Below are 26,229 nucleotides of genomic sequence, written 5' to 3'. Positions count from 1 at the left end.
AAAATAAAACATATTAGTAAAAATAAAATTAATTCAAACGAAAATACTAAAGCACAGAAACATTATGTGTGAGCTATGTGAAGTACACAGGTAGGAATCCAACTGTGTAAATGAATCTTTGTCCCACACAAGGCGTGCACTACCCCCCCCCCCAAAAAAAATCAATCCCCATCCGGGTCTTTCTGTAGGAGACATTGCTGTCCAACCTAACCTGATCCGAGCCCGCTAGCTGTTTGATTGACAGCCGCGCCGGCCAATCGCGAACCCGCCCCAGTGCTATTACAGTGCGTAATGGAATGTCAGTTGCCCCTTCCCGCCAATCAGCATCGAGTAGTTGGGGAGGGGCGGGGGCCGGATGTGCACCTATCAAGTTAGTCGGAGCAGGCGCACAGAAGTTAATGGTTCGGGTGGACTAATATTGGCGGGGCCTAGTCTGTCTGTGAGGCGCGGGGCTTTCGCTAGTAGTAGCCGAAGTCAAACTTTACATCAGAAAGATTCAAACACAAAAATAGATACAGCTTCTAGTCAGACTCAGAGGCGCCCGGCACGGTAAGGATAGAGCGCGAAGAATATGCAGAATGAAGTGATAGCGGAGAACCGAGCGCTGGACACGATGACAGACGGCTTTGAAGACGAAATAGATTCTGTGACCGCCGCCGTCAGCACTAAAGTTCGCATTTTAGAGCCGACTCCCGGGGATCGCCTGGATTTCAAACTGGCTGTGCTCTCTGGGAGCGAAGAGGATGAGGTTTCTGAGGTAAAGTGACCCTCACTTCGCGTCGCCACTCTACGACATCGCTCTTGGTCGTCAATCTTTTTAAGGTGTTAATCCGCCCCCCCCCCCCACCACCACCACCACCAAAAAAAAAATCAATCCCTTCCTCCACATAGTAGGCCCAAGAGCTGTGCTTTGCTAGCGGTGCGCACAAATCCGGGCCTAAGTTTGTAGTACGAAGCCGAGGCTCGGCCGCGGAGCCGGGTGAAGCGGTAGGCCGAGGGAGGGGGTGGGGGAGCAAAAGGATCGAGTGCGCTTGCGCGGTGGTCGCTCTGACACATGGGAAGTGTAGTTTAAAAGGTGTCTCGCAGTTTGAAGGGAATCGGAGGAAAAGCAAGGCCCGAACTACAACTCCCAGCAAGCCGCGCGGCCACTCCTAGCTTCTTAGGTTTTTTTTGGAATCCAGAAACTAGTTCTGGCCTGAATTGTCCTGAAGCCACTAACCCTTTTCGAATTACGATTAAATTTGGTTGAACCAACAAGGGCCGCTGCATCTGACATTCCCCACAATGTGAACGTATCAAATAAGACATGATCTTCGACACAATATGTTTACTCAGTAATTTTTCGTTCCCATTTTCTGTAAATGTGTTTCGCTTACGTATGTCTGACTACAAACGAAGTTGGAAGGTGCCATATTATTCCCAGTTACGTTAGGAAGCGTCCAACATGAGGAAAGTGGACATAGTAGGCCTCTAATTCTTAAATGCTGTCCCTGTTCGCACAATTCTGGTTTTGTGGGCCTTGTCACATGATGTAAGCTCCTAGAACGGATATGGTTGTAGTTTATATCTCAATTACAGTTCCAGATTGATTTTGGTGCATTACCAGATGAGCCTGACATGCCTGGTTTCACTGCATTGGGAAGAGATAGTACTTGGTCTGTTGATGTGTGACAAGTAGGAGTTGATCTTTCATATTGGGGAGGAGAATGCCAGTTCTATTTTACAGGTGTCTCAACTTTTTTTTGTTTGTGAGTGAGTGGGGGGTGATATTTAACAGTACCTAAGATGTTGGTGGAAGTATGACATCTTAAGGCAGCACAGTGGTATAGTGTTTTTAGTCTGTCCAGGCACACACATTTTGTTTATTTGTGTAACAATCTAATTATTACAATTTACAGAATGGATGCATGAAAATTAGAAGAGAGAAATGTCACGAGTGTCCTTAAAATCAAGAAAAGAACTGCTGGAGTTGAAGTTTTTTTAAAATTATTATTAACTGATTCAAAAGTTAAAATTAACTTAAGGAGTTAAATGCTCAGAAGAATTTTGGTTAAAAAAGACTCGGGTACAAAATCGAACTGATTGGCTGTTTCTTATTTCATGTTCTAAACTGAATTGAGCTGAAATGGTGAAACTGGTTTGTAGGAAAGAAGAGGGGTGGGGATAAAATTAATTATTCAAGGTTGACATCAAATTGTGTATGGCAGTTTGAAATTATATAACTTAAAGGTAAGTTGTGTAGGACATGATCTGTCATTAGGGGTTACATGTAATTTTGGCAATAAAATTTGTTCAGATCTTTTCCACCTGAAAATTTTGATTATTCTGTAACAAAACTGATTTATTATTATAGGGCATTTTGGTGGATTTTTTTTCATAAAACGGTTTTCATCTTGAAGGTACCAACTAGTTGGAGTTCCTTGGGGGCTGGGTAGTTCTTTGTTTCTTGTCAAATAATAAATGGCCACTTGGAGAGTTTAGACAATGAATATTGGCACATAGTTGAGCCCTGTCCTGTCACACTAAGACATCATTGCTCCCTTAGCTTCTGCACTGAGTGACTCCTCATTTTCACTGTTGCAATACTTCTGCAGCTGTTAATCTGTTCAATCACTCCTTCACTTTCACCTCTGATTTCTATGTCCCAAGTAAAACCTTCATGCTCTCCCATCCTGTTTGTTCTCTGTTGTATTACCTCCATAATCACTCCCTCAAGTCCAAGGAGTGCAGACTGTGATGCATGGCTGGTTTAGCAATCACCAGATCTGGCAGTACCACATCAAATGCTATGCTTTCCTCTGCCAAAATGTATGGACCCCTCTCACCTGACCCTCACCTCCAACAATAAGTGCAAGGAGCTTATGGACTTCTTTGTCACAAAAATTGTGACCAGCTGTTCAGCTACCAAGCTCATCTTGTCCATGAGACCCATCTCCTGCAGCTTTGACTCCATTCCCACTGTGACCACATAACATCCCTTCTGCGGCCCTGTCTGCCGCCTTGGGTGGATGTAAACGATCCCATGACACTATTTCGAGCAAGAGTAGGGGAGTTCTTCCTGGTGTCCTGGGACCAATATTTATCCCTCAACCAACACCACTAAAACTGATTATCTGGTCATTATCACATTGCTGTGCGCGGGAGCTTGCTATGTGCATTTTGGCTACCGCGTTTCATAGAATCATAGACATTTAGGGTACAGAAGGAGGCCATCACAACAGTGACTACTTTTCAAAAAGTACTTCATTGACTGTAAAGCAGTTTAGGACGACACTGAAGTCGTGAAAGGCGCTATATAAATGGAAGTCTTTGGCTTTTTATATTTGAACATAAGAAATAGGAGCAGGAGTAGGCCATTTGGCCCTTCGAGCCTACTCCTCCATTCAATAAGATTATGGATGGCTGATCTGATCTTGGCCTCAACTCCACTTTTCCACCCGATCCCCATAACCCTTGATTCTCCTGAAGATCAAAAATCTGTTTATCTCCACCTTAAATATATTCAAAGACCCAGCGTCCTCAGCTCCCTCGGGTAGAAAATTCCAAAGATTCATGGCCCTCTGAGAGAAGAAATTCCTCCTCATCTCCGTTTTAAATGGGCGACTCCTTATTCTGAAACTATGCCCCTTAGTTCTAGAATCCTCCACGAGGGGAAACATCCTCTCTGCATCTATCCTGTCAAGCTCCCTCTGAAACTTGCATGTTTCAATAAGATCAATTTTTGCCCACTCACTTTACCCATATAATCCTTTGCAGACTCTGCTCACAAATTGCTTTCCCACCTATCTTTGTATCATCTGCAAATTTGGCTATAGTGCCACTCGTTCCCTTCATCCAAGTCATTGAGTTAGTTTGTAATTAGTTCAGGCCCCAGCACTGATCCCTGTGGCACCTCACTAGTTACAGTTTGCCAACCTGAAAATGATCCATTTATCTCGACTCCGTTCTCCATTAGCCAATCCTCTAGCCATGCTAATATATTACCTCCAACCCCATGAGCTCTTATCTTGTGCAGTAACCTTTTATGTGGCACCTTATCGAATGCCTCTGGAAATCCAAATATGCTACATCTACTGGTTCCCTTTTATCCACGCTGCTCGTTACATCTTCAAAAATCTCTAGTAAATTTGTCAAACACTATTTCCCTTTCATAAAACTGTGTTTACTCTGCTTGATTGTATTATGATTTTCTAAATGTCCTGCTACTACTTCTTTAATAATGGATTCCAGCATTTTCCCAATGACTGATGTTTGGCTCACAAAGTGAGAGTGCAGGTACACCAAGTAATCAGGAAGGCAAATGGAATGTTGGCCTTTATTGCAAGGGGGATAGAGTATAAAAGCAGGGAAGTCCTGCAGGGAACTGTACAGGGTATTGGTGAGGCCACACCTGGAGTACTGTGTACAATTTTGGTCTCCGTATTTAAGGACGGATATACTTGCGTTGGAGGCTGTTCAGAGAAGGTTCACTAGGTTGATTCCGGAGATGGCGGGGGGGGGGGTGTTGACTTATGAAGGTAGCTTGGGCCTATACTCTGCTCAGAAGAATGAGAGGTGATCTTATCAAAACATATAAGATAATGAGGGGGCTCGACAAGGTGGATGCAGAGAGGATATTTCCACTCATAGGGGAAACTAAAACTAGGGGACATAGAATAAGGGGCTGCCCATTTAAAACTATGAGGAAGAATTTCTTCTGAGGGTTGTAAATCTATGGAATTCTCTGCCTCAGAGAGTTGTGGAGATGAAGAATGGGCAGGGAAATGGAGCTGAGTTCATGATCAGATCGGCCATGATCTTATTAAATGGCTGAGCAGGCTAGAGGGGCCGGGTGGCCTACTCTTGCTTCTATTTCTTATGTTCTAACTGGTCTATAGTTTCCTGTTTGAATCTCTCCAATCAGGGTTCTGTCCCTGCACAGCATTTTAACAACTCTAACCAAAGTCAAAAGTGACACACCACATAGAATATCATCCAGCTTCAATATCTCTGCAGTCTTTGACATGGTCGACCTCACCATCCTGCTCCAACACCTCTCCTCCCCCATCCAGCTCAGTGGAACCACTGTCACTTGGCTCCACTCATCTATCCAGTTGTAGCCAGAGCTTCTTTTCTGTCACCCGCACCATTGACTCGAGTCCCCCACAATCTACCCTCGGCCCCAATGTTTCCTTGAAGCTGCCGTTCTTGCGGTCCCACGCAGCCGGTGAGCCAGCTTTAAATAGAAAAACTGCGCATATGTGGAATTTTGAATGGCCCGCGCAGCCCATTAAAGGGGCTTTGCGGGCCAAAATAAAAGTAGAGGGAGCATTACTTGGACCCCCTCCTCGTCATCATTTACATGCTGGCCTTTGGCGACCATTTGAAGAGATAGGGTCAACTTCCACATACACTGACTGCACTCGGGTTTTCCTCTCCACCACCTCTCTTGACACCTCCGCTGTTTATATGATGTGAACAACTGCTTGTCCAACATCCAGTTTTTGATTAAGCACAATTTCCTTCAGTTAAAGATTGGGAAGACCAAAGCCATTATCTTTGTCCTCTGCTGCAACTCCGTATCCTTGCTACTGATTCTGTTTTTCCCCTCCGCCACCTTCTCACGGGCAATTAGGGATGGGCAATAAATGCTGGCCATGCCAGCGATGCCCACACCCCATGAACACATTTTTTAAAAAGCCAATTAAGGAACTTATTTGGAGACATTTTGTACGGCCTTTGTGTAAATCCCCATTTTAGCTAGTCTTTGGGGAGCAGGTTTGCTGGGTGTTATCAATCAGGAATCTAGTGCATTTGTCTGCAGATGAGTGTTCCATAGTCAGTTTTATGAAGACTACTCCTGGTCTTTTAAAATATTTGGCGTGGTGGCGATTGGACAGGTGTTCTTGACTGGCAAGGGAAATTTCCATTCCTTGGAATCAACAACCCTCTGGTGGCTGATTTGTCAGCTCGTGTGGTAGTTGAAGGTTGGCTACAATAGTACAGGATTTCAGTGAAACTACACCAGTTGGAGGACTTTCAAGAGTTTTTGCAACCCTGTAGACATTTGGGCGATTTTTGGGTGAAACCAGAGTATGCAGTATTGGCACACAGTCATAACACCAACACATTCACCGAGACAGCTTATTTTTTATCTCCTTAACATTGCCCATCTCTGTCCCTAATTTTTACTCCACTGACTCCTTGTTCCTCGGCACATTGAATTCACAATCCTTGTCTACAAATTCCTACGTGGCCGTGTGCAACATTACCTCTGAAACCTCCTCCATCCTATGCTCCAGTCTGAACTCTTGGCTTTTCCAACTCTGGACTAAAGTGTATGTTACCCTTCACTGCATCATTGGTGACAGAACCTTCATCTCCCATGCCCTTAACTCTGGAATTCACTTCCTAGATCTCTGTCTTGCTGCAAATTGCCTCATCTTCAAGAGCCTTCTTAAAACCCACCTTTTTCATCTCTTCTCCTGATTTTGTTCTTAATCTTGTATGGTGTCCTTTCCTTCCTGCCATTTTTGTTCTGAGAACTCTGCGTTCCTTCGACTCTGGGCTCTTCTGTACTCCTGCTTCTTTAGGAGAGGCAATCAAAGGCTTGGTCAAAGAGGTAGTGCCTTCAGCTGTCTAGGCCCCATATTGTGGAATTCCTTCCCTAAACCCCTCTGCCTCTCCAGTTCCCCCTCCTTTTAAGACTCTCCTTAAAACTATCTCTTTGACCAAGCTTTTAGTCGCCCACCTAATATCTCCTCCTTTAGCTTGGTATCCATTTTTGTCTGATTACGCTGCTGTGAAGTGTATTGGGACATTTTCCTACATTGAAGGTGCTATATTAATGCAGTTACTCCTGGCAAAGCACCTTGGGACATATCGATATGTTAAAGGAGCTATGCACATGCAAGTTGCTGTCCTATTGAAGCCTGAAATCTGTCCCGCAGGACAACTCTATCAGTGTAAGTACATATCTGCACTATTTGCTTGTAAAGTCACCTCTTTGAAAACTTAAATTGATAAGGTTTTCTTATTTAAAAATTTTGATTTTTGTGTGTAGTAGAGTTTTCCCAAATGAACCTTGGTTCTCCTGCTGGTGTAATGGAGAGTCATGTATCCAAGTTTGCCAATGACACAAAGATTGGTAGCATAGTAAGAATTAGTGTAGAAGGGAGCATAAAATTACATTTAATTGATTAAGTGAGATGGCAGGTGAAATTCAACACTGGCAAGTGTGAGGTCCTCCTTTTTGGACCTAAAAATCGTGGATCCAAGTACTTTTTTTAAATGGTGAAAAGCTAGGCCCAAAGAGATTTAGGGTTCTATGTACACCGATCACTAAAATGTACTAGTCGGGTACAAAAAATAATCAAAAAGGCTAATGGAATGTTAGCCTTTATAAATAGAAGGATAGAATATAAAGGGGAGGAAGTTTTGCTACAGCTATACAAAGCCCTGGTTAGACCACATCTGGAGTATCGTATGCAGTTCTGGGCACTGCATCATAGAAAGGACATATTAGCCTTGGAAGGATTGCAGTGCAGATTCACCACAATGTTATCAGGGCTCCAAGGGTTGGATTATGAGGAGAGATTACATAAACTAGGCTTGTATTCCCTGCAGTAGAGAAGGTTATGTGGTGATTTGGTTGAGGTGTTGAGAATTTTGAAAGGAATTGATGGCGTAGATAGAGAGAAACTTCCTCTGTTGGTGAGAGTCTAGGACAAGGTGACATAAACTTAAAATCAGAGCCAGGCCATTCAGGAGAGAAGTTAGGAAACATTTCTTCATGCAGAGGGTGTCAGAAGTGTGACGTGTACTCTCATTTTATAAAAGAAAACATAATGCCAGCTCAATTAATTTTAAATCTGATAGATTTTTGCTGGACAAGGGTTATTAAGGGATATGGAGCCAAGGCGGATGGACGGAGTTAGGATACAAATCAGCCACGATCTCATTGAATGATGGAACGGGTACGAGGGCATGAATGGCCAAGTCCTGTTCATATGTGTAGTGGGTAAAGGTTTGGCACAGTATAGTACTAATTCATAGAGACCAATAGGTCCCTGGTTTGATTCTTCAGTGTCAGCTATGGCTCAGTGGGTAGCACTCTAGCCTCTGAATCAGAAGGTTGTGGGTTCAAGTCCCACTCTAGGGACTTGAGCACAACAAAATCTAGGCTTGCATTCCAGTGCACTGCTGCACTGTTGGAGGTGCTGTCTTTCGGATGAGGCATTAAACTGAAGCCCCGTCTGCTCTCTCAAGTGAACGTAAAAGATCCCATGGCACTATTCCGAAGAGGAGCAGGCAGGGTAGTTATCCCTGTGTCCTGGCCAATATTTATTCTGCAATCAACATAACAAAAAACAGATTATCTGGTTAGTATCACTTTGAACATAAGAACATAAGAAATAGGAGCAGGAGTAGGCCATTTGGCCCCTCGAGCCTGCTCTGCCATTTAATAAGATCATGGCTGATCTGATCTTGGGGCTCAGCTCCACTTCTCTGCCCGTTCCTCATAACCCTTCACTCCCTTATTTTTCAAAAATCTGTCTTATCTCCACCTTAAGTATATTCAATGATCCAGCCTCCACGGCTCTCTGGGGCAGACAATTCCACAGATATACAACCCTCAGAAAAGAAATCCGTCTATATCTCAGCTCTAAATGGGCGACTCCTTATTAAACTATGTCCCCTAGTTCTCCCGTGAGTTGAAACATCCTTTCTGCATCTACCTTGTCGAGCCCTCTCGGTATCTAATATATTTCAATAAGATCACCTCTCATTCTTCTGAATTCCAATGAGTATAGGCTCAACCTTTCTTCATAAGTCAACCCCTTCATCTCAGGAATCAGCCTCGTGAACTTCTCTGAACCACCTCCAATTCAAGTATATCCCTCCTTAAATAAGGAGACCCAGACTGGACGCAGTACTCTAGATGTGGTCTCACTAATACCCTGTACAATTGTAGCAGGACTTCTCTGCTTTTATATTCTATCCCCCTTGCAATAAAGGCCAACATTCCATTTGTCTTCCTGATTACTTGCTGTATCTGCATATAACTTTTTGTGTTCCATGCACAAGGACCCCCAGGTCACTCTGTACTGCAGCATTTTAAGAACATAAGAAATAGGAGCAGGAGTAGTCCATTTGACCCCTTGAGCCAGCTCCGCCATTTAATAAGATCATTGCTGATCCGATCAAGGACTTGGCTCCACTTCCCTGCCCGCTCCCCATAATCCTTATTGCTCAAAATTTTGTAATTTCTCTCCATTTAAATAATTTGCTTTTTTATTTTTCCTGCCAAAGTGGATAACCTCACACTTTCCCACAATTATACTCCATCTGCCAAATGTTTGCCCACTCACTTAGCCTGTCTATGACTCTGCTTGACTATATTATGATTTTCCAAATGTCTTGCTACCATTTCCTTAATAATTGACTCCAGCATTTTCCCAATGACAGATGTTAGGCTATAGTTTCCTGCTTTCTGTCTCCCTCCTTTCTTAAATAGGGGTGTTACATTTGCAGTTTTCCAATCTGCTGGGACCTCTCCAGACTCCAAGGAATTTTGGTAGATTGCAACCGCTATCTCTGCAGCCACCTCTTTTTAGACCCGAGGGTGCAGGCCATCAGGTCCAGGGGTCTTGTCCACCTTTAGTTCCATTATTTTACCAAGTACTTTTTCTTTAGTGATAGTGATTTCATTAAGTTTCCACCCTCCCTATAGCCCCTTGATTATCTAATATTGGGATGTTTTTCGTGTCTTCTACCGTGAAGACCGATACAAAATATTTGTTCAAATATTTTCCTGTTTCCCATTATTAATTCCCCAGTCTCGCCCTTTAGGGGACCAATCTTTACTTTAGCTACCCTCTTCCTTTTTATATATCTGTAGAAGCTCTTACTATCTGTTTTTATATTTCTTGCTAATTTCTCATAATCCATCTTCTCTCTTTTTATTACTTTTTTTTAGTTGTCCTTTGTTGGTTTAAAAAAATTTCCTAATCCTCTGGCCTCCCATTAATCTTGGCTACATTGTATGCCATTGTTTTCAATTTGATACCGTCCTTTATTTCCTTAGTTAGCCACGGATGGTTCTCCCTTCTCAAAGTCTTTCCTGTTGCTGGTTGTGGGAGCTTGCTTGTGCGCAAATTTCTTGCCGCGTTTCCGACATTACAACAGTGACTACACTTTTAAAAAGTACTAAATTGGCTATAAAGTGCTTTGAGACGTCCAGTGGTCGTGAAAGGCGCTAAATAAATACAAGAGTTTTTCTTTTTGACTTATGCTACTGTAGCTGGTTTCAGCAGGGGAAAGCTGTTGAATTACTGCAATAGTCTTCAGTGCTCCTAAGCTAGTGAGGGGAAAAAAATCATCAGGATTCTGTCATCACTATCCAGCACTGCTGGAAAGTGAACATCAACTGAGAATAGGATCGAGCTGGGCTAAGATGTTCTGCATTGTTTTTAAAAAAAAAAGCCTGCTGATACTTTCTAGACTTGACGTCAAGTACTATTGGTTGAGGTACTTGTGGGCTACTGGAACCTGTTGAAAGGTACGCCAGCAAGAGTCGGCGCAATAGGCTCAAGTGGAGACACATACGAGCATTATTTCATAAGTATACGAGCAGCAACATTTTCAGGCAAGATAGGAATTTCATCAAAATATTAATGTACATATTTGGTTTCATAACCAGTCTTGTTTGAAGGTCATTTATTTTCCTTCTGACAATTTTGAAATGTACTACTTCCTTTTCTGCTCCTTCCCTACTAGACAAAATCTGGTACTGAGCAGGTAGGATAACCTATCATTACTCTGTTGCTGACTGGCTCAACACAATATTATGTACTTTTTTCCACCTTAAGTAAAATGGCTGTGGGCTTGATGGGTAAACGTTCAGATGTCAGCTGTGCAGACCCGGGAGGTTTCTGGTTTGAACTCCAGTTTTTTTTCCCCTAAGTTACCTTACTTCGGCCACAGTAGTGATGGGAATGTTACAATTGACTTCAGTCCACTGGGCAACATGGAGGTGGAAAGAAAATCATAGTTCTTACTACTTTCTTTTATTGAATGATCCTAATAAAAAATTAGTGCCTTCAGGAGAGGTTCAGAGGTGGAAAAGCAATCTTTAATAATTTTCTTGTCCATCAATGTTAAGCAAATGTAGGCAGGTTTTAAATGAGGTGGGTTAGCCTGGGCTGCAGGTGATTATGAAGTCTCCATTGGCAGCCTGTGCTTGAATATATTCTTTTCCTTTTATTTAGACAACCCAAACAAGACCGTATTGAGGGAAGTCCAAGTGCAAATGTTAGCCAAGCCAATTGTATGCAGAAGTATTTTTATGGCAAGTGGATGCTGTGTATTAGAATTGGGATAAGCCATTTTATCCTCCTGATCAAGTAGTTAGTTTTGTACCTATGTACATTCACTTATGAAGAATGACCATCTGGATAAGCTTCTGGATGGTTTCTGGCACTGTCAAAGTGTGAAATTTCACCTTGAGAGATGGGGGGGGGGGGGGGAGGAGGAGGAGGAGGAGGAGGAGGAGGAGGAGATTGGAGATTGGAGGGTGGGCAAATTGCAATGAGTAAAATGTAATAGTTTCTGTGGATCTATTTCCTGCCACTATTGTTGCTAGGTGTACTTCTCCCCTTGTGGCATAGCGCCAGGCCGTTGCTTTACACTTGCCTGTGGCAGTGTGACTTTGTTAAAAAAATGTGATGGGATTGAGGCTCCAAATCCATATTCCACCACTTAATGGCACAGTTTAGTCACTGAAAATTAAAAATGTAACTGTTGAACTACATTGATACAAAATTTAACATATACAAGATGAGTGCAGTTAACCCAAGTGCCTTAATTCTAATGCTGCTATAATTGTACTTGATTCCTGGAACTTGTGTTCAGATATGTTCATATTGAATTAGTACATGAGCCATTTACCAGTGTAATATGTGTGTAAAATACTTGGGGTCCAGGATGTTTTATTCTTTTAAGCAAGGGTAGAGAATGAGAGACTGGAAATTAAATACATACAGGCACTAACTGATGAGTAGCTGTGAAGTTTCAAAACAATGCATTATTAAAGAGAAAATTCATAACTAGTTTCTATTGCAAGCTTGTGAATAATAGTGATTATTAAAACTACAATATGGTAACTGCCTAATCTGTCTTTGCCTGCTAAATATAATCCCCGCTCTGATACGACTACACTGCATATTACAATAGCCTTTTCTTTCACCACTTCATGTTGTCATGTGACGAAAAGGGTTGGGTATAGTGCAAAGCTCAGTAGCATATTTAAACATTTGAATCTCATACCAAGCTGAGTCTTTCACTGTACAATCTGGGCATAAATATGTTGAAATAATGGAAATTTATTGAAAAATTTTTACCAATTTTCTCCTTTCAAGAAAGCATTGACTTCTGGTGGGTAGTTCGACGGCCTTAGGATGCCCCTGGTCGTTGTCCAAATGGGCTTTCTTTATGTACGAGCCTGGGCAATGAGTGTTGGCAGGCTATTGGATCATGAAGCGGGTGGGTGAATATTATAGCTGAGCACATGTGCATGGTTTATCTGTTGTCACTGCACAATGATCAGGAGTCCGAACACTAGATAATTATTTTTTCTTTGTAATCAGCTGACCAGCATTTTACCAAAATGACAAGTATAATGACTATTTCCATCTTGGCTAGGATGGTGTTGATTTAGCACAGATTGGAGATGAATGTAAAGCTAGGAATTTTCTTGGTCTTTGCAACTATGCATTACAGATTAGGCCCTCAAATTTCTGTTTTCAAGATTCTGCTGATTGCAAACAGTAAGTCCTTAAGGCTTTATTAAATTGTAAGATTGTATGTGCCACGAGCCAGTATTGTTGATGGGACCTTTCTCAAAAGAGGACATCACTTCTTGGAGGAGTACTTCTTATTCAGACAAATCCCTGTTATATAGAAAAACATATACTCCCATTTATAAAAAAAAAATGTTTGCTGCTGGGAGCAACGTGAATTCAGATCTTCCTCCCTGCCAGCCAAGCCACTTTGCAATAGAGTACTCCCAGTAACACCACAAACGGTGAGAATTGTGACTTTAGATTGACCCGAGACTTGATCGGGAGACTTCAGGGAATTATGCTACTGGCTGGGGAGTGCTTAGCCAGTAGGATGGTTTTCAGTATTCCCACAGATCAGGTCGGTAGATGTGGACCTTACTGTTTGCAATGGAGACACTTGGTTTTTAAAAAAAAAAGTAAAACATAATTTTGACGATTGCATGTATTATTTTCATCTATTAAATGGTAATATACTTCAATAAAAAGAACTTTCCTTGGGTGTCCCTTTTCTATTAATTATTGCAACAGGAGTTGGAAAGTATGAAGTTGCATTTATATGGTCTTTTTATATCTCAGGATGTCCTAAAGTGCTTGAAGTGTACTTGTTGTTTGTAGGTAGCCAATTTTTGCATAGCAATTGGATGATCAGACCATTTGTATTGGTGGTGTTGGTTGAGAGATGAATGGGCCAGAACACTGGAAAAACTTCCCAACGCTTTTATGTCTACCAGTACAGAGTGTCGTCGTCATAGGCAGTCCCTCGAAATCGAGCAAGACTTGCTTCCACTCTTAACATGAGTTCTTGGGTGGCTGTACAGTCCAATACGCGAACCACAGTCTCTGTCACAGGTGGGACAGATAGTCGTTGAGGGAAGGGGTGGGTGGGACTAGTTTGTCGCATGCTCTTTCCGCAGCCTATGCTTGATTTCTGCATGCTCTCGGCGACAAGACTGAAGGAGCTCGGCGCCCTCCCGGATTCACTTCCTCCACTTCGGGCAGTCTTTGGCCAGGGACTCTCAGGTGTCAGTGGGGATGTTGCACTTTATCAGGGAGGCTTTGAGGGTGTCCTTGTAACATTTCCGCTGCCCACCTTTGGCTTGTTTGCCGTGAAGGAGTTCTGAGTAGAGCGCTTGCTTTGGGAGTCACGTCTGCGCGCGCACACAGGCTGAACTTCAGGACATAGTCGATGTATTTACTGAGGCATACGAAAGCATGGGCCTTGCGCTAAAAACATCAGTAAGACAAAGGTCCTCCACCAGTCTGTCCTCGCCGCACATCACTGCCCCCCAGTCATCAAGATCCACGGCGCGGCCCTGGGCAGCGTGAACAGAGTGTCGGTCTCTAGTTAATCATATCATTCAAAACACGATACCTCTGAAAATGCAGCACAGTTTCAGTACTATAGCTTGCAAGTCCTAAACCTAGTTTGAACCTATAAAATTCCTACCCAAAGGTGAGAGTACTACGAACTGAGTCAAGCTAACACTGGAGGTTGCAGTGCATTTCTTTAACTTAATTTATTACAATTTGAACTACTGTATGTAATGCTTTTTATGTAACAAGTTAGGATTTCCCCCCCCCCCCCCCCCCCAAGAACATAGTTTTGTTAATGTTGTGTGGGTCTTTTATTTTGGATGAGTTAATTAAAGAGATTAATTAATCAGAAGGTTAAATAAATGCCTCAGTGGGTGTGGAATTACATTTTTGGTCATTCATACCATGTGTTGCAGTAGAGTACACCATTAACTGTGACAAAAATAAAGATGCTGTACATTGAGTATTTAGCTAGGCTGTTGGGATGTATATTGTCTGAAAGCAAGTCCATATAATTGGTGTCTTGGTTTTGTCACTTACAATTTAAATGAGTGTTAAACATCTAGCACAGGTCAGTTTTGGATTAAATTTCCAACAGATAAAAATATTGTATTTTGATTAGTGAAATTGTACTCCTGTTTTGAGATTCATCATTCATATACAATAATCTGACTTACTTACTAACTAACAGAAATTTGAAAGCTGTTTTCTTAATCCTGAGCAAAACCAGAAAGTACAATTGGTTAATCTAAGTAGGTACGATGGTTAAGAAAGCCTATTTCAAATCCAATTAGTGAGATTTTGGAAAATAGCACCAGTATGGAATGCTAGGGAAGTAGTGAGTTGGTGGGGAAGGGAGGAGGAAGGATATTCTGAATCTAGCAAGTACACTGTGCGGTACTGAGCTATAATTAGTGTGTACCGCAAGGATCAGTGCTTGGGCCTCAACTATTTACAATCTATATTAATGACTTGGATGAGAGGGACTGAGTATAATATATACAAGTTTGCTGATGAAACCAAGCTAGGTGGGAAAGTATGTAGTGAGGAAGACACAAGTAGGCTGCAAAGGGATATAGACGAGTTGAATGACTGGGCAAGAACATGGTGGTTTATAATGTGGAGAAATATGAAGTTATCCATTATGGTGGGCAAAATAAAAAAGCAGAATATTTTTTAAATGGTGAGAGATTGAGAAATGTTGGTATTCAGAGGACCTGGGTTTCCTTGAACATGAATTGCAGAAAGTTAACATGCAGGAACAGCAAGCAATTGGGAAAGCAAATAGTATTTTAGCCTTTATCATAAAAGGATTGGAGTACAAGAGTGAAGAAGTCTTACTGCAATTATATAGGGCTTTGGTAAGACCACACCTGGAGCATGGTGTATAGTTTTGGTCTCTAGCCTAAGGAAGGATATATTTGCAACAAAGATTCACGAGACTGATTCCTGGGATGGGGGGATTGTCTTATGAGAAGAGATTGTGTAGACTAAGCCTATGTTTCTGAGAGTTTAGAAGAATGAAAGGTGATCTCTGTGAATGTATAAAATTCTTAAGGGACTTGACAGAGTAGATGCTGGGAGGGTGTTTCCCCTGGCGGGGAGTCTAGAACTAAGGGTCACAGTCTCCGAATAAGGGGTTGGCTATTTAGGACTGGGATGAGGAGAAATGTCTTCACTCAGGGTTGTGAATCTTTGGAATTCTCTACCCCAGAGGGCTGATGCTTAGTTGTTGAGTATGTTCAAGATGAGGATGGGTAGTAAGGGAACTGTGGGATATGGGGATAGTGTGGGAAGGTGCAGTCAAAGAAGATCCACCATGATCGTATTGAATGGTGGAGCAGGCTTCAAGGGCCGAATGGCCTACTCCTCTTATTTCCTGTGTTCTTGTACAGACTAGGAAGGTCCCAGGATTGATGCCTGATTGGTGCAGTAGGGATGCTCCACTTGGCCTCGGGTTAGGGAGGAGATAAATTCAGGGTTCATTTTCTTGGTTGCTGCCCAGTGAAAAAGTGTGCTTATGTGGGCATTGGGTGAGCACAGGATTGAACTTGGCTGTGTTGCTCCTTTGCATATTGGGGGAATCCCCGGAAACTGAAGGCAGCAGCCATTATGGCCAGTTTCCCACATTTACTGATTATTTACTGCATGGGCTCATTTCTGAAGAATCCCCTGGCATGATATCTAGAATCTGGATTCAATATTTAGTGGAAGAAAAGCAGAACGTTGAATTCCTTCTGGATGGTTTCTTGTTTTCATAAGTGGAAATATTTCCATATGCTTGCCCCACTGTTTCCTATTTTACAAAGGTTTTAAGGAGAGGAAACCCTGGGAGCCTTGTTGACTATATTGGTATCTACTTTCTGTCTATTGATGCGTTGCAATCACTGCCAACTCTCATTCTAGTGAACCGAAGTAAGGGCCACACCACAGCTAACTGTTTCTAGAGAAGTCGGATCTCATTTCAATAAATGTGGGAAACTGGCCATAATGGCTGCTGCCTTCAGTTTCCAGGGATTCCCCCAATATGCAAAGGAGTGACATTTCCAGGATTGTCATTAACTTATCTCAGAAATTCCTGACCTTAAAGGTGGAGACAAAACAATGCTGAGCCAGGGAGCAGATAACCATTAAGGCAGAGAAATTCAAAAGTTATTTTCGAATTATGTAGTAATCCCTAAAAAGAGCAGAGTTCTGTTTATGTTGGATCTAAAAATTCTGAACTCTTAATATCAATGGTGAAGTTTAAGACTGTACTAAATACATCACTTGGACAATACATGAAGGAGCTAGTCCACTGTGATTGTTTTCAGACTGTAGTATTTACATGTCCAATGACTGGATAGTTGCTGCTAATATTTCAACAAAGCATAATTGTGAGCATTGTTTGAGTATCGGCAACTATTTGTACTTTATTCTTTGATTTGTTTATTTCCCTTCTATATGTAACTTTGTCTCACACCTTCAATTCTTTGTGCGCTTGCCTTATTTCTAGGTGTATTTTTTTGTGAATGCTGTGCTTATCAAGGTGAGGGATGTTGGTGCTGGGGATTTCCATTTTAGCATTGAGAATTATTAGGTCAAGTATACCACTGTCAAGCTCCCTCTACTATCTCCAACAGCCCCAAGTTCAGAAGAACACCCCAATTGCACTATTGTAGCATTTTTCTTTTTCTCACACCAGGCATCCTGTGGTCTGAATAAGCTTGCCAATTAGTGCAGAATTAGGAGCAGTTTTGTGCTGTCATCCATCCCCAGTAGAAAGTGGATTGAGATGTCCTAAATTCAATACACACACGATCCTTGTAGCCAACCCAAGAGGTGACTTATCCCATCTTTCTGGTCTAAATATTGAATCCAGATTCTAGATGTATCTAATCCAGCCCTCTCCTCCTGTTTGTGGATGTTAAGTTGTCTGCCCCACACATTTTATCTCTCCCACTACCTCTGCAGGTTGTGAGAATTGATTTCATGGTAATAGAAATGAAATTTATCAGCACTTAATGAGAATGAAGCTGCTTTTTAAGCAATCTAGAGTGCTTTTACGCATGCCAATAAGTTTGAATAACCCCTTTGTGCATTCGTATGAAACTGAATCTCACCCTGAGAGAGATTGGGGGAGAGAGAGAGATTGGGAGTTGTTTGGGTATGTAGTGGGGAGTGGTTGGCATGCCATAGCTAATGGATTGGATCGCCCAAGCACTTAATGTGTCGAATAACAGTTCTGGGTCTTTCATCCCATTTTTTAAACTTTTGCCAAGTGTCTGTCAGTTTTCTCCTCTTCCTAACTCGGGTACATTGCCATGTGGACTGGCTGTCCAACTGGCCCTTTACCAGTGGCCATTGATTACATGAACCTGGATCGTGAGCATTAACTGACTACTCAACTGCTAAGGGCTTCATATTTGAGATCAATTGTCTCCTAGCCCATTGACTGCATTCATATACTGTTGGGTGGAGTCACTATAGCATTTGGGAGAGGGATTCCTGCTAGTCCTTTTTTTCCTGCCCAGGTTCTCGAGGCCAATTATGATTGAGGTCAGCAAATTCAGCACAGAATGTGGATCAAATCTGGGAACTTCTGGTTTGTACACAAACAACTTTAATTTATTTCGCGCCTTTAACGTGGTCAAACGTCCCATGGCCCTTCACTGGAGCTTTAGCAAGCAAAATTTGACACCGAGCCACGTAAGGAGTTATTGATAAAGCTGATCAAAAGCTTGATTTAAAGGTGGGTTTTAAGGAGCGTCTTAAAGGAGGAGAGGTATAGATGCAGAAAGGTTTAGGGGGGGAATTCCATAGCATGGGGCCTAGGCAGCTAAAGGCATGATTGCTGATGGTGGACTGATGAAAATTGAGGTTGTGCAAAAGGGCAGAAATTGGAGGAGCACAGAGATCTTGGAGAGTTGTAAGACTGGAGGAGATTACAATGATGGGAAGGAACAAGGCCATGGAAGGTTTTGAAAACCAGGATGAGAATTTTAAAATCGAGGTGTTGCTGGACCGGCAGCCATTGTAAGTCAGTAAACACAGGGGATGAGCGGGACTTGGTGCGAGTACAGTGTAGTTACTCAATATAAAGTTGCTAAGACCATTGGAAGACATCTTGCACGCTTTATAGGATGGGATGCATATCTGGAAGGGGTTTAGTATGAAGATTCCATCATGCATCATCTGGCAAGTAAATGGGTTTGAATTTTGAGCAATTATTTAGTTCTGCTGTACATCAAGGCGTGAGCTTTGGGTGCTCATTACCTTGTATTAGCAGGGATTGGCTGCACTTAGCAGGGATCATCCAGTCCTGCTGCATGAGTGGACTCAACATATTGAATTAAATGTTGTTTCCTCTGCCTTGACCAACAGCGAAAATAACAGTTGAACAAAGTGATCTGCTGATTCAGGTTGTGTGTCTGGCTGAGTGGCTGGCAAAATCTGATAGCAACCTGCAGGCTTCTGTCGATTTTGCTATTGAAAGATAGCAACATTTCATCTGTTTGGTGAACTAGTTCCAACCTAGTAAAACTTTAGTTCTGAAGTCTTTGTTATACAAAATGTTTAGTGGCAAGACTTCAGCTAAAGCCTCTTTGGTGTGACATTTCAGTCACCTGTGCTATTTACAGATGCTTAATCAAGGCTGGTGACTTACTTCACTTGGATTGAAATAACTGGCTCAAGATTTCTGCCCACCTATGAGATTTAGTTACAAAGCACTCTCTGATTTCTAGGTTCATGAATGGTGCTTGGAAGTATGAGCCTTTTGCTAGCTGATTCCTGTCTGGAATTTGAATCCTTGTTCTGAACAAATTGTGTGGCAGAACTATTTGAACTACTGTTTTTTTTGGCAAGCATTTTTGCATTTGTGTTAATCATTGGCACTATCTCAGCATGTAGAATTAGTGGCCCCAAGTTTCCACATGATTTGCTCCTGATTTTTAGGAGCAACTGGTGTAGAACGGAGTATCTTAGAAATTGGAATTCTCCACATTTAGTTTGCTCCAGTTCTAGTCAGGTAGAACAGTTTCACTTTGGAACAGAATTTTTTTTTCAAAAGGGGGCGTGTCCGTCCACTTACGCCTGATTTCAAAGTTTCGTGAGTGAAAACTTACTCCAAACTAACTTAGAATGGAGTAAGTGAAGATTTTTGTACGCTCGAAAAAACCTTGTCTACACTTTAGAAAATCAGGCGTAGGGAATGGTGGGGGGGGGTGTTTAAAGGGAAGTTTACAAACATTAACACTTCAGTTTTACAAATAGAGCCATCATCAATAATAAATGATAAATACATCAATAAATCAACCAATAAATCAATCAAAAAAAATTAATAAGGAATTTTTTAAAAAAATCAATAAATAAAACATTTTCTACTTACCGACGGCAGCACCGGGAGCCCTCCAACAGCGTGCTGGGATGCCCCCCTCAGTGTGTCTCTGTCAGTGTCTCTATCTCTCTGTCTGTCTGTGTCTCATTCTCTGTCTGTCAGTGTCTGTGTTTCTGACGGGGAGAAGGGGGAGGGATGGGGGAGAAGGGGGAGGGATGGGGGAAGAAGGGGGAGGGATGGGGAAGAGAAGGGAGATGGGGGGCGGGGAAGAGAAGGGAGATGGGGGGCGGGGAAGAGAAGGGAGATGGGGGGCGGGGAAGAGGAGGAGATTGGGGGGGGGGGAGAAGAGGAGGAGATTGGGGGGGGGGGGAGGGGGAGAAGGAGAAATTGGGGGGGAGGGGGAGAAGGAGAGATTGGGGGGGGTGGGGAGAAGGAGAGATTGGAGGGGGGGGTGGGGGGGAAGGAGAAGGGGGAGGGAGGCTGAACGGGCCGGGCCCAAGACTTCGGGCAGGGCCCGTCCCCAGCACCAGATTTACAGGTAGGTGGCGTCGGGTCGGGGGGGTGGTGGGAGGGAGGTCGGTTTGGTTCGGGTCGGGGGGAGAGAGGGAGAGGGAGGTGAGCGGGTGTGGGGGGGCGGCGGGTGTCGGGGAGGGAAGTGGGAGTCGAGTCGGGTCGGGAGGAAGCAGGAGCTGGCCGTGGGAGGAGCCTTATTCACGCAGCCCCAGTGAGGCCATTGGGCCAGGGCTAGGGGCTGCGTGCTTCGGGCCCCTCCCACACAGTTTCGGGCGCCTGGAGCTACTGCACTTGCGTGCCCACTGTAGCGCATGTGCAGAGCTCCCGGCACTGTTTTCGGCGCAGGGTCCTAGCTCCGCCCCCTACAGCTCCTGCTGCGCTGCGCCAAGGGCCAGAGGACCTGCAGGGAGGTGGAGAATACGGAGGTTTTTTTTAGGCGCACTTTGTGGCGCGAAAAACGGGCGTCCAGGTCGGGACTGCGCCGTTCTAGGCGCGGCTCGAAACTTGGGCTCTGTGAATGTAATTCTTCAGTGATGGACCTACCATATCTTGTTTGATATACAATCCTGTCTGCTACTTTTACGAGAAATTATCTTAGTTCAGTTTTGCCAGAAATCATGGCACCAATGCTTTAGTCGCCACATATATTTTTTGTTGAAATAAAGTCTTTTTTTAAAGTCTGTCGATTATAATTAAAATTATTTGTTACTGCACATAATTTTTTCCCTGTAACAATAAAATCTTTGGTAATCCCATCATTAAGCAAGTATTAGTGACTGAGTAATACAACATCATCTTGTCTGATCAACCACCAGGGAAAGCTGGAACCCATTCATAACTTTTATGACAACCTGATGGCCAATTTTGGAAGTTTTGATTCATGCTAACTGTAGGGAAGGTACCTGAGGGAAACATGTATGCTTTAACAAAAGCAATGTCTTCACCTGCTGCCTCAGGGTAAGTCACTTTGCAGAGGTTTAAGATGATATGCACATTTAAATCCAAATATTGTCTTCAGAATCTGCACTACTTTTTTTATGGTTCCTTGTGTTCATGGATTTAAATAATGGACATTAGATGAAGTACCATGTTATGGTTTTCAGCATTCAATGAACACAGCTCAGTTCCAGTACACACACACTTGCTGCCTGCGGTTATATATTTTTTCTGGCCAATTTTCTTCCATCCCTTACTTTCTGAATGCTGGGGTACAATTCTTCAGGGGCCAGTTACCCTTGGGGATATTGCCCAAGTTGACACTCTTGTGCTGCTGTGAAGTTGAATATAAATTGTATGACTGGGAATGTTTCATCTGAGCTTGATGAGTCCACACATGCTCGTCTGTCAGTGGTCTAAGAATAGTAATCAGCAGTGGGAACCCTGGCTGACATTTCCCCTTCCTAACCTGGGGATGAAGCTAATTGCAACACTCCTACTGCTGCTCCAGCTATCTCCGTCCAGACTGATGTCAAACCTGGAACTTTCTTAGTCTGCATGGCTTAGTTAAAAGAAGTGGCTGCAGAGATAGTAGATTCATTAGTTGTAATCTACCAAAATTCCCTGGATTCCCAGCGGATTGAAAAACTGCAAATGTAATGCCCCTATTTTAAAAAGGAGGCAGACAGAAAGCAGGAAATTATAGACGAGTTAGCCTAACATCTGCCATTGGGAAAATGCTGGAGTCCATTATTAAGGAAGCAGTAGTGGGACATTTGGAAAAACATAATACAGTCAAGCAGAGTCAGTGTGGTTTTATGAAAAGGAAATCATGTTTGACAAATTCCTGGAGTTCTTTGAGGATGTAACGAGCAGGGTGAATAAGGGGGAACTAGTGGATGTGGTGTATTTGGATTTCCAGAAGGCATTCTATAAGATGCCACATAAAAGGTTACTGCACAAGATAAGAGCTCACGGGGTTGGGGATAATCTATTAGCATGGATAGAGGATTTGCTAACTAACAGAAAACAGAGTGTCGGGATAAATGGATCTTTTTCCGGTTGGCAAACAGTAACTGCGGCAAACAGATGCCGCAGGGATCAGTGCTGGGTCCTCAACTATTTACAATCTATATTAATGACTTGGATGAAGGGACCGAGTGTAATGTAGTCAAGTTTGCTGATGATACAAAGATGAGTGGGAAAGCAATTTGTGAGGAGGACACACAAAATCTGCAAAGGGATAGAGACAGGCTAAGTGAGTGGGCAAAGATTTGGCAGATGGAGTATAATGTGGGGAAATGTGAGGTTATGCACTTTGGCAGAAAAAATAGAAAAGCAAATTATAATTTAAATGGAGAAAAATTGCAAAATGTTGCAGTACAGACCTACCTGGGGGGTCCTTGTTCTTGAAACACAAAAAGTTAGTATGCAGGTACAGCAAGTGATCAGGAAGGCAAATGGAATGTTGGCCTTTATTGCAAGGGGGGTGGAGTATAAAAGCAGACAAGTCCTGCTACAACTGTACAGGGTATTGATGAGGCCATACCTAGAGTACTGCATACAGTTTTGGTCTCTATTTAAGGAAGGATATACTTGCGTTGGAGGCTGTTCAGAGAAGGTTCACTCGGTGAATTCCGGAGATGAGGGGTTTGACTTATGAAGGTAGGTTGGACCTAGACTCATTGGAGTTCAGAAGAATGAGGTGTGATCTTATCGAAACGTATAAGATAATGAGGGGGCTCGACAAGGTCATTGCAGAGAGGATATTTCCACTTAGGGGAAACTAAAACTAGGGTACATAGTCTCAGAATAAGGGGCCGTCCATTTAAAACTGAGATAAGGAGGAATTTCTTCTGAGGGTTGTAAATCTATGGAATTCGCTGCCCCAGAGAGCTTTGGAGGCTGGGTCATTGAATATATTTAAGGTGGCGATAGACCGAATTTTGAGTGATAAGGGAATAAAAGGTTATGGGGAGGGGAAGTGGAGTTGAGTCCATGATCAGATCAGCTATGATCTTATTAAATGGCTCGAGGGGCCAAATGGCCTACTCCTCCTATTTCTTATAGAAAGATAGAAATTTACAGCGCAGAAGGGGGCCATCTTGGCCCAACATGTCCATGCCGGCAGACAAAGAGCCACATGGCTCTCGGTCAGCAGCCCTGAAGGTTACTTATAAACCTATGAACAATGGCAGACAGGGCAAGAGCATCCGGCCCAACCAGTCCGCCCCACACAACTGTGATACCCCATGTATCGCAACATTTTACACTCCACCCCCCTGGAGCCATGCGATCTCCTGGGAAAGGCAAAAAAAAACAGGTAAAAACCCAGGCCAATTGGGGGGGGGGGGGAAAGTCTGGGAAAATTTATCTCCGACCCATCCAGGCGATCGAAACTAGTCCAGGAGATCACTCTGGCTATATTAGATTTCATGATGTTGGCTGGCGCAGACACGATAAGTACAAGAGGTTATCCAGTCTAATCCCACTTACCAGCTCTGCAGGTTATGGCACTTCAAGTGCCAATCCAAGTCCCTTTTAAATGTGGTGAGGGTTTCTGCCTCCACTATCCTTCCAGACCCCACAACCCTCTGCGTGAAGAAGCTTCCCCTCAAAAGCCCTCTAAACCTTCCACCAACCACCTTAAACCTATGCCCCCTCGTATATGTTCTTATACTGAATAAATTACGTGAACCATGGTTGAAGACACATCACACTTGGACCTATTTTCAGATAGGTGTACATAAACTTTTAAAATATCTGTAAAAACTGTAAATTTATTATGTCTGCAATATGATGGAATCGAGCAGTTCTGTATATTTCACTGATGTCTCATGCTCTACTCTTGCTGTTTACCTGTCTGTTTACATTCTGAAGGACCTTTGCTGACTGAATTGAGAATTACTAATTTAATGACCTTGCATAGTGTATATGTGTGCTTTGTGGGTATTTCAAGGCTGTAATCTGGTTTTGAATGTCAGCCAATGTCCCAGATTCCTCCATCATTATCCCTGGGTATGCCCTGTCCCTCCGGCACGACAGACTCACCAGAGGTGGCAATACAGTGGTATGCAGTTGGGGAAGGACTGATCCTTGGAGTCCTCAAAATTGACTCCGGGACCCAGGAAGTCTCATGGAATCGGATCAAATATGGGCAAGGAAACCTTCTGCTGATTACCACCTACTGCCCTCCCTCAGCTGATGAATCAGTATTCCTCCATATTGAATACCACTTGGAAGAAGCACTGAGTGTAGCATGGGCACAGAATGTGCTTTGGCTGGGGGACTTCAATGTCCATCACCAAGAGTAGCTCGGTAGCACCACTACTGACTGAGCTGGCTGAGTCCTGAAGGACATAGCTGCCAGACTGGGCCTGCGGCAGGTGGTGAGAAAACCAATACGAGGGAAAAAACCTATTCGACCTCATCTTCGCCAAATACCTGTCGCAGATGCATCTGTCCATGACAGCATTGGTAGCAGTGACCACCGCATAGTCCTTGTGGAAACAAAGTCCCGCCTTCACACTGAGGATACCTGCCATCGTGTTGTGTGGCAATACAGGTACAACCTCTGGGACCGAGGCCATTCCAGTTTTTGGGTTTTTCTGGATTTCGTCAAAAACGGCAGAATATCGCCCATTTTTTGGCCGATATTTAGCCGTTTTTGATGATAAAACGGTGATCCGCTAGTTTCGCCGAAGACTTGCACCAGCGGTTTTTATATACCGCTGAAAAGTGGACCGCCGGCGTGCAAGATTGAAAATGGCCCTTTTGATTTAATTTTGACTTTTGGCGCACCTGTATTTTGAGCGGAAAATTCCCCCCAAGAAAAGCCTGTGTTGCAGCCCCAATAACAACGGTAGGTATGAAGATCTGCAAAAATGGTAATTTAAAATTTTTATTTTTAAATTCTTTTTCAGTGATTCAATAGTTAAGTGTCTTGTGAATGTGTTGTGATTTTTTGTTTTTTGTTCTATTTTTTGTTTTTCCCCCCCCTCCCAAGGCGCCTCTCACAGCGGTAATCGACCTCAGACTAAAGTTGGTGAGGACCGCGGTTTCTGCCAAGAATCCTTGTGCAACGCCGATTTTTACCGCTGGGCACATTTTCTAACTACACTTGGGACGTTAAAAAATAGCGGAGTGATTAGTGGTATTTTTGGTAAAAAAAAATGATGAAAAAATACCGCTGTCACCAAAAATCAAATTTTCAGTCCTTTGAATGCAGCAAATGCTTGAATGCAAACTTCACTGATGGACACTTCTACCCTCAGATTATCTAGTCAAGTTCCTTTTTTTTGTGTAGGGGACTGACAAGTTGAAACACCTAGATTAGGTTTTAAAAAAAGGTGGACTACCGTTTCACTTCTAGCGACAGTATCGTGTGTTTCTGGCCAATAACCAGTTCCTCAACACCTCTGGAACCATGCCTCAGAAAAGATCATCACTTTTGGACTTCTTGAGATGGTGAAAGCCGCAATATAAATGCAAGTCATTCTTTTCAGGAGGATGGGAAAAGATTTGGGGTGGTGGTGGGGAAATGGGGACAGTAATTGTACAGTATTGTGTAAGAGTTCTGGTTGAGTTGAAGTGAGTTTAATTTGATGAAGAGGAATTTGGCTATATCGGTGTGGATTGATTATACAGAAAGGCGCAGTTAAAAGAAAATGTCCGGATTTCGTAACACATTTCTGGATTTCGGACGACTCCTCCACCGATCAGCGCGATTTCCGGATTTCGTAACATTCCAGTTTTTGGAACTCCGGATTTGGGAGGTAGCACATGTACCACCGCGCTAAATGGGATAGATTCAGAACTGATCTAGCA

The 26,229-nt window shown here is 43.1% G+C and overlaps 1 protein-coding gene across 17 annotated transcripts in view; it reads left to right on the top strand.

Moving 5' to 3' along the window:
• The first annotated feature begins 384 nt into the window (after positions 1 to 384).
• ankhd1 (ankyrin repeat and KH domain containing 1) overlaps positions 385 to 26,229 on the top strand; it is a 193,796-nt gene continuing 167,951 nt past the window's right edge. For all 17 annotated transcript variants that reach the window (XM_070878328.1, XM_070878323.1, XM_070878329.1 and 14 more), the window contains exon 1: positions 385 to 757. In XM_070878328.1, the coding sequence (XP_070734429.1) occupies positions 572 to 757 (186 nt within the window). In that variant the 5' untranslated portion in view covers positions 385 to 571. The remainder of the gene's footprint in view (positions 758 to 26,229) is intronic.

The sequence above is a fragment of the Pristiophorus japonicus genome, chromosome 4 (genome assembly GCF_044704955.1).
Source record: "Pristiophorus japonicus isolate sPriJap1 chromosome 4, sPriJap1.hap1, whole genome shotgun sequence".
Lineage (NCBI taxonomy): Eukaryota > Metazoa > Chordata > Chondrichthyes > Pristiophoridae > Pristiophorus > Pristiophorus japonicus.
This window is presented reverse-complemented; position numbering and strand designations above follow the sequence as displayed.